This window comes from Puntigrus tetrazona, chromosome 7 (genome assembly GCF_018831695.1).
Source record: "Puntigrus tetrazona isolate hp1 chromosome 7, ASM1883169v1, whole genome shotgun sequence".
Lineage (NCBI taxonomy): Eukaryota > Metazoa > Chordata > Actinopteri > Cypriniformes > Cyprinidae > Puntigrus > Puntigrus tetrazona.
The window spans coordinates 23445172-23462747 of record NC_056705.1 but is presented as its reverse complement, the minus strand read 5'-3'; the positions used below and the strand labels follow the sequence as shown (position 1 = coordinate 23462747).

The 17576-nt window shown below is 42.9% G+C and overlaps 1 protein-coding gene across 1 annotated transcript in view; it reads left to right on the top strand.

Annotated features, from left to right (window-relative positions):
- The window catches only part of LOC122349777 (cadherin-16-like), a 30891-nt gene extending 14132 nt beyond the window's left edge, over nucleotides 1-16759 (top strand). The window contains exons 12-18 of the mRNA XM_043245935.1: nucleotides 1591-1782; nucleotides 4186-4427; nucleotides 5188-5318; nucleotides 7419-7658; nucleotides 15148-15264; nucleotides 16164-16280; nucleotides 16389-16759. Coding sequence (XP_043101870.1) covers nucleotides 1591-1782; nucleotides 4186-4427; nucleotides 5188-5318; nucleotides 7419-7658; nucleotides 15148-15264; nucleotides 16164-16280; nucleotides 16389-16489 — 1140 coding nt within the window. The 3' untranslated portion in view covers nucleotides 16490-16759. The remainder of the gene's footprint in view (nucleotides 1-1590; nucleotides 1783-4185; nucleotides 4428-5187; nucleotides 5319-7418; nucleotides 7659-15147; nucleotides 15265-16163; nucleotides 16281-16388) is intronic.
- Nucleotides 16760-17576: the final 817 nt, after the last annotated feature.

Genomic DNA, 17576 nt, shown 5'->3' with positions numbered 1-17576 from the left:
TTACGCCTACGTGTTGTGAATAATACAGGAGATGTACGTGGGTGCAGACAGAGTGCTGGTGTGAAGATGGAGGGCAGCAGCAGTGGAGGGGTAAAAAAGCAGTGCTGGCTTGAATTCAGCAGGTATATTTAGATCCCCTTTGAAAGATGAGGAAGACGTGCCATGTTCTGCATTCTGGAAACATTCGTAAAGCTCTCCTCATTGGCTGTGCGCCTTTCATTTGAATTATGTATCACCTAATTTAGTTGACAATGAATTTTAGGCACCACGAGGCAGCCATAACTTCTTAGAGGAATGATGTTTTGATGAATGGCGCTGTACTTACATTAATGAACAGCACTGTTTTCAGAAGTACACACAAAGACACATACTTTCTTAAAGTAAAAACATTTTTAGAAGGTCATGTCTGTTTGTCAAGGGTTTAGTTGTGAAGTGCTGGGGGTGTGACAGAGTGACTAGCATCTGAATACAGCTCTTCTAAGACTCTGAAGTTCTCAATGTCAGCAAAACTATGCCAAATGGCCAAGGTTGTCTAGTTTGGTGTTGTTAGAACCTGCTGGTCGATTTTTTATTACTACACCTCTGAATTCAGAAAGCGTCTTCCTCCACTGACAGAGGGATTGAGTACAGGGGGCCCACAATATTTTGCATTATTATCATTGTTGAAAATTGCAGTGCTGCTTAATATTTTGTGCTGACTGTATGATGGGGGTGAGGGGGAATATAAATGTCTTTACTGTCACTTTTGATCAATGTATAGATTGTTCATCACCAAAAAACAAAAATTCTGTCATTGTTAACTCCAAATTTGTTCCAAATTCGATAATCACAGAAGATATTTTGAAAAATAAGTAGGTTGAATAAATATTGAGAGTTATTGATTGACTGAATGAACTATGCCTTTAATGAACTACCTCTTTAATTTTCAAAAAGGAAATCTTACCGACGGCAAATCTTGAACATTGTTTATGGATAATATTTCATTAGATTTCATGTGACACATTTTATACATTTAAAGACATTTTCATTTTTATTTTTCATTATTTGAATTAATGAGGGTGCAATGATGCACATTAATAGTACATCCAATATGTAAAGTGGGCCACATTTAGCCAACACTGGCTAATTTTTATCTGTAATCCCTTCTGGCAGGTTGATGTTCAACAAAAAATGAAAATTCTTTCATCATTTATTTATCCTCAAGTAGTTCCAAATCGGGGCCACCATTGACTTCCAATGTAGTTTTTTGCAATTTTTCATTTTTGGTTGAACTATTCCTTTAATCCATAAAGCTGGTCACTTTTTATGATTTCTTTTTTAATTACAAACAGTATATTAGAAATCTTAATCACACTTTAAAATAGGGAACACAATCATAATTACCCCTAGAAACTTAATTTGCTGCTTATTAATAAGGTAATTAAGGTAAGGTATGGGGTTGAATTAAGTGATTTAAAATAGGGTCATGGAGGATGAGGCATTAATATGCGCTTTATAAGTTGTAATAAAATATATGTAACAAATGCTATAAGCTACTAGTAAAGATGTGGTCCTTAAATTAAATTGTTTTATTTATTTCCGTCTCTCTAGTATGGACCCTTCCACCTGGCTGAGGACTCCTCAGTGGGCACCACAGTCACTGTAGTGTCAGCATGGGATGCGGATGAGTGGGGTGGAGACAGCTGGCAGGTGGACTACAGACTTGAATCTGGGAACGAGGAGGAGGTTTTCACTCTAGTGACTGACAGACAGAACAATGAAGCTGCCCTCATCCTTGATAAGGTATCATCTCTGCCTGCATATCACTGCCAGTCAAACAGATAAACATCAAACCAAGTTGCACTTGTTGTGAAGAGTCAGCTTTAAAAGCGCATGCATACTCTTCAATAAAGGGGCCGGGAAAAGCTGAAGAAGAACTCCCAGTGGTCTGTTCTTTTTCAGTGAATTAGGAACAAAATCTTGAATTATCACCCTGACACAACGTGATCGTTCTTTGTTTATACAACTTTTAATCTGCGATCTGAAATTGATGTTCTGTCGGAAACTTCTAAACACATCCAAGTCAGCCACATGCAGTTTTGTGAAGTGCTTACAGAATGGGACCGACACTGCAGATACTCATCGTCAAATCGTCAAAATGTATGATTGTTCATACTCTTTAGTTACTATAATTATCTCTGTGTTTACATTCACTGAACAGTTTGATTTATTCTAGCTGGTATTTTTATAGGTAATGTTAAGTACATGATGAGGTTTAAGTGTTACGTTGTTCACCGCTCAGCCCTCAGGAGTTCAAACACTAAATTTCAAATAAAATATTTCACAAAAAGTTTATATACTGTTCAAAAACTGGCACCCTCGCGAACTCAAAATATCATAAGCAATAGCACAGTTGGTCAAAAAATGGCTAATAATGTAAATAAATTACCAGAAAATGTCTAGTATAGTTTGTTTTCAAATGCCGCTGCTGAGGTTTATACATATTATGTGCTTATGTAAAAATACTTTCTGAGGTCATTATATGAAGTCATTATTTAGCAGGCCGTTCATCCAGGGCTCAAGGCCTGATCCACACCGTGACCCACATTCCCTTCAGGTGATGCAGTTGTTCCACTGATTATTGTCACTGGTTCCTTTGATCTTGACTCTGTCCAAACCTTATGTGATATCACGGCAATTTTGATCCATTTCTGACATCTTTTATTCATGTTTGGTCAGAATGCGAGCTGTGAGCTGATGACATTTCAACAAAGGATTCTTGAATCCTTATATTTATTTATTTAGCCATTTGTTTCACCATGTGTTCATCGGTGTTCTTGTGGACTCTACACAACTATCTCTGTTGTTGTTCTGGGACCCAGAAATTAAGTAGATCGTATTATTAATTAGCAAGCACTAATTACAGTATGTCATGTTTGCAGCATGGCTCTCAAGACAACAAATATCTTGTATTTCTTAGTAGAAGAACTGTTTTTAGATAAGCAACAGTAATAAATGGAATTTGCTATCGCCTTGAAGCATGTTTTGGTAGGTTTTTACAGTTGTCAGGAGTTAGTATGAACTATTTTTGTGTTTGTTTTAAGCATGGATGGGCTGAAGATTTGAGAACCTGTGTTCTGAGTGGAGCAAAAGAATAGAGTTTTCAGTAACATATTAGAAATGTATTGAATTAGAAAAGAGATGTCAAAGTAACGTGACAAGAACGGTCTCGTTATCCTGACGTCATGAAGTTGAACCTGCAAGGTTGTGGAGAATTGGAGAAGTCTTAACTGGTCTTCTGGTTGCCGTTTGATTTGTAGATCCTAGTTGTACAGGACACTTTTGTTGTGGCTGACTGATTGGTTGACTTAGATAACATCTGGAATAAGAGCAAAGAATGGCAGAACATCAGGGTCTGGTCAGAATGCTGTCTGCTCTTTAAAATACAAGTGAATTAAGTGACTTAATGAATTAAATTAAGTGAAGTTTGGATGTAATATTACTAGTGAAAAAAATGGTAATGCTGTTCATTTCCAGTCAGTAGCATTAATCTTTTTCTCTCTCTGTCTCTGTTTTTCTCATTTCTGGGAACATAAAACACAGATTCAGCATTTGCACCATCACTGACATCATAATTTGTTCTCAATTATAGTCAAGATGATTTTTTCTACAAACCACCTTCAAAAGGTGAAGCCTTTAGAATTAAGTTAAATGAGAAAAGAAAAATGTAAAGACGACGACTAGAGGTATGGACAAACACAGAGTGTTTTGACATTGGTAACGGCGTGTCTTACCGCCCACTCTCACGTCAACGTTTATCTGCATTTTGTTACCTTTGTATTATAACCCTGTTTTCCTGGAAGACAGCCCAGTGTATGACTTACAGAGTGATGTCAGCAGGTTATGCGCATCCACAGAAATATCTGACCTTCGGTTTGATGAATGACATCAGAGCGTACAATGGGTCATTCAGAACCTGATTTGAACACATTTCACCTTCAGAAATGCATTTTGACACACTGTGATGACCAGTCAGACTATCTCAGTGGGATTTTGTCCTGCCCTTTAAAAAAACACAACATATACTGGTTAGGTATGTCTTTTTTATGTTCATAATTGCAGAGTGGCTTTTTTTTTTGTCTCAAAGTCATCTTCCAGGCATAAAAAAACCATACTGTACTAAGAGCGTGTTCATTTTGTGTGCAGGTGCTAGACTTTGAGCGGGAGAATGAGTACATACTGGTACTGAGCGCTCAGAACCCGGTGGCTCTGGTCCGAGGCAGATACGGACCAGCATCCACAGCAACTGTCACAATTTTTATCGATGACATCAATGAAGGGCCCGTTTTGTCTCAAAGCCATTATGAAGTCACGGTCAGAGAAGGGGAGGAGCCAGGACGTGTCATTGCCACAATCAGAGGTTATGACCCTGACTCCCATCCAATCAGGTAAGCCGATATTTCACTTATTACATTAGTACAACTACCTATCACAATACCAACTGTATCTTTACATCGATTCCTGCTCAATTTCCAGCTGTCACTCACTTTCGTAAACTAGGGATTCTCATATTAATAAATCTCAATCGACACAAAAACCACAATCTCATGGAGGGAAATCACTATTTTCTTAAAAACTAAAACTCTTAATCCAGAGGTGTGTACCTAAATGTAAACACAAAGAAGCATAATTTAACATATCGAAAGTGTCTTAATGTCATTGTCATTTACTGTGGTGTGTTCAGGTTGTGTATTGTACACGATGTACAAGCAGGATCTATCCTGCGTTCAGATGTCGCCACATTATTTCATGTACCTGACATTCTGTTTCCTTGGCTAAACAGCAGGGGAAGTGCATAAAATGGCTGCATCTGGAGTGATTTGAGAGGACTGCCTCAAGAATAGTTATTGGTTTATACAGGTTTCAATCACACATTTTGCAATGGAAGGTGGAAAAGAATCTGAAATACATAAAAAACAGTCATATTGTAAAATGTTATTACAGTAACTGGTTGTTTTAAAATGTAAAACTGATTTTCAGCAGTCATTACAGCAGTCTCGTGTGTCACGTGATCTTTCAGAAATCATTTTAATATGCTGAAAGCCTAATGTTATCTTTGCAGATGAGTATTTGAACCCCGATATCTTTTGTTGTTGCTGTGTTATAATCCATAATGTTATAATCGAACCCTCAACGTTGTTTCCACAGGTATTCGCTGAGAGGAGACACTAAGAAATATTTCTCCATTGGGAAGTACTCAGGAGAGCTCAAGACGGTCCAGGCTTTGGACAGAGAGGAGAACAGCACCTACACCATGGAGGTGGTGGCTGAAGATGGGCGTAAGAGATATTTTACCCCTCCTCGTGCTGTGCATTCACTGCGGAGGGCTGTCAATTCATGTTGTTTGTTTGAATAAACATGTCCATCAAACTGAAGTTATTATACAGAGCAAGTACAAGAAGAAGATGCTATCAATGCGAGACATCTGGGGAAAATCAACATCCCTCGGCTTTCTCTCTTTCAAAATCATCAGTGCTGCCGAGACTCTTGACATTTCAAAATGCTGTGACAGGCTCTATTCAGTATCAAATCTCATTTAAAAATTCTGGGCCACATCCACATGCCGTGAGAGAAATCTCAGACATTGTAACTAGCAGTGAATGAGTCACCAGCTGAGATGTTGCAGTGTGTGTGTGTGTGGTACAGGATTGTACATTATTCCTCCACACCTGAATGTAGGGCGCAGATCAAAGATCTGAGGTGTGAAGGTCACACGGTTCACCTTCCAATTACCTTCTGCCTCCATCAGCGCTCTCAGATGAGAAATAAGTCCAGTCCTGAATGCTCAGTCACAAATGTTTACGGGGGAGAAAAAAGGAGAGAAATGAGACGAGAACAACAGATATGACTCACAACTGCCTGTCTTACGTGGTCTCGAGTCTTGAAGCAGAGTAGAGAACGAGAGGGAGGGTATAAGAGGAGGGAGAAATAAAGAAACTATAGATGATAGACAAAAATAATACACACTTCGGTATCTGAGAGCTTCTGACCTTCAAGGAATTGTATTTTACTCTGGGCTGCAGAAAAGATGCATTAAAATAGACAGTAAGGGTTAAAAAAGCTGTAAGAAGGAAATTATGCGAAAAGCGTTACATATATTTTTATGAATATTTAGATATATGTAAATATAAATAGTATGTACACAACTCTTTCAGCGTGATCTTTTATAGATTGTTGTCATAAACTGTAGTTGACGGCGAAGAAAGCAGTTTCTGCACTACTTGTGTCACCTAGTGTAATTAAAAAAAAAATAAAGTAAGGATTATTCAAATGTTTAGTACTATATAGGGATAGTCATATAGGGATTGATAGTACACAGCTAAAAGTGACAAATTTTAAGTTTAGCTTACCTTTCAAGTTCTGCATTTTGATTGAATCCCAAACATTCCATTTAAAATGGATCACATCTTTAAAAGCACCGTCAAATGTTTAGGAGTCGTTTGGTATCACAAGTGTTCTGCCAATTATTGTTTAATCTCAAACTATTCCGTGGGAAAGTCTATTTAAAATGAAGTAATAAAGTGTGACCAAAATTTGAATAAAAATAACATTTTGAGATAACTTTTACTAATTCTATAGTTAAGAGGCTAAAAGTCAGTCTTTACTATGTAGGTTTCACAATATGTTACTACATAAAAATATGAAAAAATGCATGCTTTTGCAGAACAGGGTTAAAATGCAAACATTTATCGATATACTGGGGGTTTGCTTGTAGGTTTTGTGATTCTGGCTGTTATTTGCAAGATAAATATGTAAAGTTGGACATTTCTTTTCAAATCACTTTTGACTGATGCCATTGAGCTTTGTAGCACTAATCTCAACCTGCACAGCCTTTGATACAGCTCGACCAATATTGAGCATCAGATTGATGTCTGTTTTAAAACATCTCCTGCAGTGAAGAGAGCAAAGAAACAGTGGAAGCAGCAGCTTAATCTAACAACATTTGAAATCCGCCGAACAATAGCTGAAGTTGCATATTTTTTATGAACAGTATATTAATAATTCATGGCTTGATCTCCTGAGCACGGTATAATGAAGCTTTTGCGGCATGGCATACAGTCTGGTTTCTGCGTAATTAATACACTTAAAAGCATAGTTCAAGCAAAAAAAAAATTACATTTTGTCACCATTTACTCACCCTTATGGCAGTCCAAAGCTGAAAGTGAAGATATTTCAAAACATTCCTCAGTCTCTTGAGTCAACGCTCACCAAAACTGTTTGGTTACTAATATTCTTCATTTTTGGAGTGTAAGCGTATATATATATATATATATATAAGAACAGCAGCCATTTCCAAGCAGGAACATGTTCAAATACAGTAAATGCACACTCAATGCAGCTCAAGATTATTTTGTTCTGCCACCTCTTCTCTCCTTCAGGTAATTCCTCTTTGTCGGCCTCCACGCTGGTGACGGTGCACATTCTGGATGTAAATGACAATAGCCCAGTTCTGGTGGGCGATTACTCCTGGAAGTACCTGTGCACTCCTCGCTGGGAGGATCAGGCTCTGGTTCTGGCCTCTCGGGACAGCGATGGGCCCCAGCATGGAGGAAGGCTCAACTTCTCCCTCCGCAGCGACGCCACTGTCCGCCGAAACTGGAAGCTCACTCCCATCAATGGTTTGTCTCTTTTTTAACCCACTTCCAACCCCTCTGCATATTGAATACGTTGCATTTAAAGTGACAAAATCACCCCTATCGCCCAAGAACGCCTCGGGTTACTTGACTGTAACCCTGTTCCTGAAAAAGCGGGAGCGAGATGCTGCGCTGAATGCGCTAATGAGAACGCTTTTTGTTCGACCGGTTGTTGAAGCATCGTGTGTCAAACACGCCAAAGTTTGGCTTATATAACCTCGGTCAGGTGGCGTCCTACCTGATCATGAACACCTGGAGGTTATAAATAGATGTGCCCAGCGGAAACATCCTCAGGTCAAATTTTTGTCTGAAAGGGCGTCCAGTCACGCCCACAGTGCGGCATTGAGGCGCAGCATCTCGTTCCGCTTTTTCAGGAACAGGGTTACAGTCAAGTAACCCGAGGCGTTCCCCTTTCAAAAAGCTACTCTCGATGCTGCGCGCTGAATGCGCTAATGGGAACGAGAATACCAACGCCGCACACTAGGAGTGTCTGGACCCCCAGCGTTGTGTAGTGTGTGCGCGCAAACACTGAAGAGGTCTCAGACATTACTCTGGGATGTCGACTCAAGGACATGCGAGCCCGGAGTAGCATGGACATCCAAACTATAAAATCTAACAAATGTGTGCGGAGAGGACCAACCTGCCGCATCACAGACTTGCTGCAAGCGCGCCTCTTGCTAAAGCCATCGACGATGCAACCCCTCTGGTTGAATGAGCTCTAACTCCTAGAGGCGAAGTTTGACCACGCGCCTCATAGGCTAGGGCAATAGCATCTCTCACCCAGTGTGACATAGTCTGTCTAGTGGCAGCCGCCCCGGTTCACGGCCACCATAGCATACTGGCTGCTCTGACTTACGCCACTGGCTAGTGCGGTGGACGTAGATCTGGAGAGCACGTACTGGACACAGTAAGTGAAGTTTCTCCTGCTCCGTGTCATGAATGGCGGAGAGCAGAAGGCTTCAAGGATGACCGATTTATAGTCGAGAATGGAACTTTCGGAAGATAACTAGGTGAGGATGCAAAATAGCTTTACCAGCCCAGGGGCAAAATCTAGGCAGGATGGCGAGACTGACAGAGCCTGCAAATCCCCAATTCTCTTCAGAGAAGTAATAGCTGTTAGAAAAACCATCTTTAGGGTCAGAAACCTGACAGGCGCTGACTCTAGTGGTTCGAAAGGGTGTCCACCAAGCCTTCAAGCACTATAGCTAGATCCCATGAAGGAACTGTCGCCCTACTGGGCGGCCTCAACCTCTTAGCTCCTCGAATGAAGCGAACAACTAGAGGGTGTTTCCCTACGGAAGCCCCTTCAATCAGAGCATGGCAAGCCGAAATGGCGGCCACGTAAGTTCTGAGAGTATTAGGATGTGTGCCTGAGGACATTTTCTCTTGCAGAAACTCTAGCACTGAAACAATCTGGCAGTAAACTGGGTCTGCATGGTGTGTTGTACACCAACTTTCAAGATGCGCCATTTCATGGCATATGTTCTTCTAGTGGAGGGAGCCCTAGCACTAAGAATAGTCTCTATTACATTGGCTGAAAGGCCAGCATCACTTAGTTGGTCCCTCTCAGGGGCCAGACGTGAAGATTCCAGAGCTCGGGACGGGGATGAAATATTGTCCCCTGTGCCTGAGAGAGAAGGTCCCTCCTCACCGGAATCGCCCACGGCGAGCCGTCGAGAGAGAGATATTAGATCTGAGAACCATATTCTGGTTGGCCAACGGGGCGCTATGAGTAAGAGGCGAGACCCCTGTTGACGGACCTTGGCTAGGACTCCGGGGAGCAGAGCAATCGGAGGAAATGCGTAAAGACGCATTCTGGGCCACACATGGGCCATCGCGTCCAGACCCAGGGAGCTGGATGAGTCAGAGAGAAGTAGAGGGGACATTGTGCTGTCTCCTGTGAAGCAAAGAGGTCCACCTCTGCTTCGTAAAACCTTTCCCAGATTTGACTGACTACTTCGGGTGGAGTTTCCATTCCCCATGTGTCACAGCTTGTCTGGACAGCAAGTCTGCTCCCTGTTCATGTGACCGGGAATATAAATCGCCCTGAGGACAGGAACTTGTCCTGCGCCCAAAGCAGAACCTGCTGCGCTAGCTCGCTCAAGCGGCGAGACCGCAGTCCGCCCTGGCGATTTATGTAAGAGACTACTGCCGTGTTGTCCACCCGCACTAGGACATGGTAGCCTCTCAACTGCTGGAGGAAGTATTTCAGGGCCAGAAATACAGCCTTCATTTCGAGGCAATTGATGTGCCATTCGAGAAGATGACCTCTCCAGATCCCTTGGGCTGGACGGCCATCTAAGACCGCTCCCAACCCGTGAGGGATGCGTCTGTCGTTAGCATCTTGCGACGACAACACGGACCTCCAGAGTGGGACCCAAGGTCAGAAACCGGGTCTGAACCACATAGATAGGGTGCGAAGCCTCGACGCGTAACCCTTATTTGCCTCTGGGGATTGGCCCTTGGATGAAATCCCCTGGCTCTGAGCCACAACTGAAACGGTCTCATGTGCAGGAGGCCCAAAGGTATCACTGTGAAGCAGCTGCCATGAGACCTAGAACTCTCTGAAAGTGATGAAGAGTGATTTTCTGGCCTAGCTTGATGCTCTTTAGGGTGTTTAGAATGGAATCGAGGCGTGCAGGAGACAGCTGTGCCTGCATCGTGGTCGAATCCCATACGACCCCAAATATGTTGTCCTCTGAACAGGGGAGAGAACACTTTTCTTGGCGTTGAGTCTCAACCCCAGCGATCCGAGATGAGCTAGGGCGACATCCCGATGTCGGGCGCAAGCTCTTGAGACTGAGCCAGAATCAGCCAGTCGTCTATGTAATTCAGAATGCGGATGCCCTGGAGTCGTAAAGGAGCCAGAGCTGCATCCATGCATTTTGTGTATGTCTTGAGGTGACAATGCTAGGCCAAAAGGAAGAACCCGATACTGGTAAGCTTCGCCCCCAAGCGAACCTCAGGAACTTCCTGTGTTGTGGCAATATTTCTATGTGAAAATATGCGTCCTTTAGATCGATTGTCACAAACCAATCGCCGGTTGGATTTGAGAAACAATCATTTTTATTGTTAACATCTTGAACTTGTATGTTCTGAGGTGATGGTTCAATCCTCGAAGATCTAAAATCGGACGCAGCCCCCCATCTTTCTTGGGAACGAGAAAATACCGGCTGTAATAGCCTGACTGTCTGTCTGGTAGAGGAACACGTTCTATGGCCCCTTTGTCCAGCAGAGTTTGCAACTCCTGTATCAACAAATGCGCTGCGTTCGGTTTCACGGAAGTGAAAATCACGCCGTTGAAACGCGGAGGACGATATGCGAACTGAATCCTGTAGCCTCTTTCTATGGTCTTTTGGACCCATGGGGAGATATTTGGCAGAAGCTTCCACGCTGCCAGCTTCTCTGAAAGGGGCACTAATTTTGACACTTCGTTTTGTTGGGGGGTTGTTAGATGTTCGGCGTCCTGAAACGCGTGGCAGGAGGCGACCGAACATCCAACGTTTCGTTGAAACCGTTGCTCCCGAAACACCAGTGGCGGCGGAGATTGAACAATGGCTTCCTGAGGGTGCCGGAAGGAGCATTTATTCTCTGTTGGAATTTTTCGCGCCCCTCCCGGGAGGCACTTACGGTGCTGAGTGCACCAGCATCAGGACTTCTTCTTTGCGGAGATTATGCTCCGCAGGTCCGGTCTCCTTGAGGCGGACTGTGAAGCGCGGCGAGCCGCACCCCAGTCTCTACGAGGGTGCTCGGCTCGCCACACTGTCCCCTCTGTGCCTCACGCCTCAAAGGAACGGGACCTGGTCGGACCGGGTGGCCGACGGTCCCGACTCTTGAGCACGGCGGGAAGAAACTCACGAACGCTTCCTCATAGCGTTTCGCCTCCCGAAACCCTGAGTGGCGACGGCATTAACTGAGTCGCCAAATAGGCCGGAAGGCGAGACAGGGGCATCAAGGAGGATGGCGCGGTCTTTGTCCTTGATGCCCGTGAGGTTGAGCCACAGATGTCTCTCCGTGGACACCATAGCAGCCATAGAACGGCCGATGGCACGGGCCGTCTGCTTGGTCGCGACGGAGACAGATCTGTGGCTCGGCGCCCAGCTCTAAAAACGCCTCTTCATCTATGGACCCGCCTGTGCTCAAGTCCTTCAGCAGATCAGCCTGGTACGCCCTGCAGGACCGCCATGGTGTGCAGGGAAGCACCAGCCTGACCCGCTGCCTGAAAAGCTTTCCCCACCAGCCCGAAGATGTCATACGGCACGGCTTGGTGGGGAGGGTCGGTCTTTTTAGGGACGATGAAGTTCCAGGAGAGATAGCCCGCAAGCGTCTCTTCCACCTGGGGCATCATCGAGTAGCCCGTGCCTTCGCATCCACGATAGTCGAATACATCGACGTCGATGGCACGCGAACACACGGGACGAATAAGGCTTACTCCACGAGCGCACCAACTCCTCGTGGAGATCGTCAAAGAAGGAGAGACCGTCGCTGAGGCCCTCCCCGGCCACCCGACAGAAATCTGTCATCTAGTTTCGAGCGCTTGGGTTCTCTCTCGCTCCTGGGGCCAGTCCAGATGTAATCTTTCGACTGCATGAGTTACCACCTTGAGTAGCTCCTCGTGCGCTTTATTGTCGCGGAGGAGCGCTCTGTGGTGGCACTTTCTGCTTCCCAGAAGCAAGAGATGAAGTCTCCTCGGTCCGTTCAGAAGAAGCGCTGGGCGCGATAGAAAACGGACGCGAGGGCTTCGCGATCCGGCGAGCGCGCGAGAAAGGGCTGGTCCGTCTCCGCGCGGCTCAGCCGGATCGGCACGCGATCCACTCGGTCCTCCTTTAAAAAAGCGCGAGGCGAAAGCACAAGCACCTTTGATTGAAAACAAATCACAGTGCTCGCACTCGCCCTCGAGCCCGAGGATCGCGTGCTCTTCCCAAGCACTCGAAACAAAAATTATGGAGATCGTCATCGGAGAGCTGCCTCTGCACGGAGGCAAGCATCTCCTTTCTTGATGCGTCATATTATCTTTTTTTTTTTTTCTCTCTCTCTTCTCTTTTATATATATTTTATATATATATATATTTTTTTTCACACACACATTCACACACAATGCGGTCCTTGAAGACAAAAGACCTGAGGATGTTTCCGCGTCACATCTATTTATAACCTCCAGGTGTTCATGATCAGGTAGGGCGTCACCTGACCGAGGTTATATAAGCCAAACTTTGGCGTGTTTGACACACGTGCTTCAACAACCGGTCGAACAAAAGACGTTCTCATTAGCGCATTCAGCGCAGCATCGAGAGTAGCTTTTGAAGGGAACTACTTTATCCCTCTTTAAAGATCTATTTGTCTGTCAGTCATTTAAAAAAAATACATGTCAGACGATCTTCATGCGCCCAAACCGTCTATTATCACAAGAGCGCTGACATGCCCGGTTACGTTGACCTCCTCTAACAATGACGTCAATGTGGATAAAATTAGAGGTTTGAAAAGAAAAGAACATTTGACTGTAACATCCATGCAGTCAAATTGAGACGTCATCAGAACTGGGTGTAATGCTTTCCACCTGCTGAATCACACACACAGTGCAGGTCTGGGGAAAAGAGCGTACTGACAAAGGAAATTGCCCTCCATGTCTAGTGTCTTCAGACGAATCTGTGTTGGATGTAATAAGCGTAATAGCTGTCTTCCTGATAGCTTCAGGCATCATTAATGTGCCAAGCTCATGCCGGTGAGCAGGTTGACTTAGTTGCAGCATCTGAGTCACGGACTAGAATCTAATAGATTTTGATTCCGTTGTTCACTCATTTTTCTCTTGTGCTCAGTTTTCTCTTCCAGTTTTTGTCTAAGTATTTCTCAAGGTTTTTTTTCCTTGTTGTTAATGAATAAAAAGGCCCCCTCTAGTGACATGGGGTAATTATGTTGCCTTTAATTTATATGATCTCACAGCTGGGGCCGGTTGGTTAAGAGACTAAAAGTGTACTTCCATTGACTTGTCATCTAATTGATCTTTAGACATCCCACAGTGAGTTTCTTTTTTCCACACTCACCTCTCTCTCTTCCTTTCTTACTCATCCAGCTTTACATTCTCCATCATGAAAGCGTGTCGAGAATGATGGTGAGGGATGACGTAGTCTGGCGTCTGTAGGTCTCAATTTATATTTCAGCCCAAACACCCGTCTTTGCTCACGTGACGTTGGTGTCTACTCGTGACACAAACACATCCTCTTCAACATCATCCTCTCCATCATCTCTGATGGTGTTCAGTTACTGAATTCGGTCTGAATTTGAATTAAGATTCAAAATGGCAAAAGTCAATCGCTTGCCAGGACACATCATTAGTAAGGTGTACATGGAATTTGATCGTTTAAAGGAACATGACACTTTTTTGAAAATAGGCTAATTTTCCAACTCCCCTATTAGCTGCAGTTTAGCATAGATCAAGGAATCTGGTTAGACTATTAGCATCACGCTCAAAAATGACTAAAGAGTTTTGATGTTTTTGTTATTTAAAACTTAACTCAACTCAACATTTTTTTTAAATGCTTGAACAGCAAATGACGTGCCCATGGTGATTGAAATACTGATAGGTGATGTATATGGACTACACGTACCCAGAATATGAAGTCTGATCACATATAGTTGTTTTTCTTCATTTGAAAGATTATATAAATATTTAAAGATTGAAATAGATAGAAGTTTGTGCTAAAGTTTGTGCTGAAGTTTTTCGGGTCTCCATGGCAGTTGCATGAATGACAAATATGAACAGGCCCAGTAGATAGTTGTCGTGTACTGTTTATATTGTGTAGAATAAATTTCTGTGCTTCCACCAGAAGGCTGGAGGCTATGGGCAACATATTGGTCACCTCTGACAAGAGAGATACTTGTGAGAGATAATCCCGTACTAGTTTAGTACTGGTGACCCCTTTAGTCCCCTTTTGACTAGCACATTAAAGGACTCTAGTGTCAAAGGACAGTAGTGGGGCTTCTTGGACCACTGATAAGAGTGAGTAGAGACTGATAACAGCCCCTTGTTTACCGGACTGAGTTCTTACTTTTGCGTCACACGGCCAAAACCTGATTGGGCCCAGTGAGGAGTTTTTCCATAAGCATTGCTTGACTTAGCTTAATGTTCTGTCACCTAATTATTTTTGTTAATGTCGAGGGTAAACATTATAACTGACAAACTTTAAACTTTAAACAGCATCAAATAAAGTTCAAGGTTTGAGTGTTATATGTCATACAGCAAGATTTAGTATGCTGCTAGCATCGTCTTAGTATGTTGCTAACAGATTGTAACACATTACTGGAATATTATAGCACACTGTTTAGCTGTTTTAGCACATATAGGGATACTAACTTGATGCTAGGATTTTATTGCATTGCTAATATTTAAATTGCCAAGCCAGCAGACCAATAACATTGTTATTATGACTAATCTTTCATAGAAATGTAAGCTGGGATGTCGTTTTTTGTTCCACAGATACTCACACCAACCTGTCTTTGAATGTCCCATACCTGCCTCCAGAGGTTTACATCGTACCCTTTACCATCTCAGACAGCAGCTCCCCACCCAGAAGCACTTTCATCAATCTGCCAGGTAACGCACACAGACCAGCACAGAACTAAATGAATGAAAAGGGAGCATGTTTACGTAAAGAACTCAACCATGTACGTCATTTCATTACATTCATGCACTGCATTCACTAGCTGTCTGAACACGATGTTAAATGGACTCGCTGTAGACAGTAATGTTCACTTTAGGTCATAAATGACATTTTTAAATTTAGATCTCTTACAGTGTTCCCCCCACGCATAAACAGCGCAATTAAGCCAAATTTCCATGATAAAACAAGCAGGCTTACGTCATTCCCATTATTAAAAATGTACAAATAAGCTTAATGACTGTTCAGTATGAGGATATTTGTGAAACAATTTAGCACTAATGTAGCCCTGTTTTCTCATGAAGCTTACTGATATGAGCTTGTGAGAAAAGGTGAGAATGTTTTTCATGTTAAATCAATGTTTATTTAGTTTTTGCCTTCTTTTCCATATTCTCTGGGAGGTACGTTTGAAAAAGTGGATTCGTGCGGTCGAAGTTTAATTCATTAATTACACTACTAGTTAATTAGAAAAGTTTATAAAACAAGCAGTGGTGTTGTACTTAAAGCGGAAACAATATCCTTGAGTCAAAATGGTTGAGAACCAATGCTGTGTGTATTTGTGTCTGCTTGGTCACGCATTCACGTTCATTGGTTTAATAGATTCTCTCTTGAAACATCCTGTTCACAGTCTCCAGTGATGCATGACATGGCCACAGGTGCATGGCTCCTCTCTCTCTTTCCCTGTCACGGTCTCATCTTGTATGACCTCGTGCTAGTTTCCCACGAGACCTCACCGATGCAATCACCCTCACCTAGTGCTCCATAAATATATCCTATTTCCCTCACCCCTCTAATGCATTTAAAACAAGCTCAATGGTGGCTGTTTCTCTCGCAGTGACGGTTTGCCCATGCAATGTGAGGGGGAACTGTAGAACAGCACCAAAACAGCTTCAGGGCATGCCTACTATCCAGTCAACAGTGGGCATCCTGCTCGGAACACTGGGAGTTATAGGTGAGAGAACGTACAAAGCTCACACAGAACATCCTGAAATTATTGCAAACGGAAGAGGATAACGCGATTTGCAGCTCCCGCAATCACATCTTGTGTTCTTGTTTACAGGCGTCATACTCATTGTTATATTTGTGAGACTGTCCTACCAGAATTCAACACCACCAACCAAAGGCTGCCAGGAACGAGTGCCACTTAAAGTCTCTCTCTAACTTCTGAGAGCTTTTAGATCATTCGGTCACTACAGTTTTAGCATCAACTCTGAGGGATTTCTGTTTTCTAGTTTGCTAACTTTTGATACCATACGATTCGGGTTTTAGTGAACATTATTAGACAATATATAGATTAGCACCACTTCAAAACTTCTCTCTACATGTGATATTTCTATGTTATTTATTTGTTTTTAAGCTTTGTAGTACAGTAGTTTAGGGGTGATTTAAAAATGCGGGATCACTATATAAATAGGTTAATTAATTTTTCCTCTCTGGGTTATGATCGGTGAACTGAAATAAAGAAATAAATCAGAAAACGAGCCCTGTTTGATCACTCATATACACTCATCAGGTGAGAAAAGAGTTCATTAACTTTATGAAACCTTAAGAAATTATGGTCATTATATTTCTGTTATTTGTTTGAGTGCAATCTACTCTAATCAGAATGTCTTGTTTACAATCATGCATGCAAGTAGTGGCAATTAAAACGTTTGGAATGATAATTACATAATTTTTCCCTCTGGTGTATGATTGGTTTAGCTCAAATGTAATGAACAAGCTCTATTTGGTCACTCGTATTAATAGAGAAGAAAATAGACTGACATTGAGAAAGCAAGAGAGAGCTTAACCTCATTCATGTTTTTTCAGGCCATCTTCAGGCCAAGCTGTTTTAGAGATGGAGAATAATAATCCCATCCCCCGGGATAATAACCAGGCTGAAACGGTTTCACATTTAGTGAGACAGGAAAGATTACCCACAATCCCTTTTAGCCAGCCATCTCCTGCTTATGTTGAGATGACACTGGCGAACGTGACCCAGATGACCTTACAAGTATGCTATATATAGACATTCGGTATGCCAAAAATAGCCACATGCTGCGTGACGCCAAACAGCAGCCTTCCCGCTACGACTGTAAACGAAGCTTGTTTGGCATCGAGCGTATAGCAGTCGCTGTTACGTTCCGCTCGCGTTCCCAGCCTCAGGTGCTCTTTTAAATAATTAAAAGTGTGTCACATTGCCTCGTGCTCCTTCTGTCGTGTTTCTGCTAAATCTTGCCGTAAGGACATCGTTCACATGCAACAGATG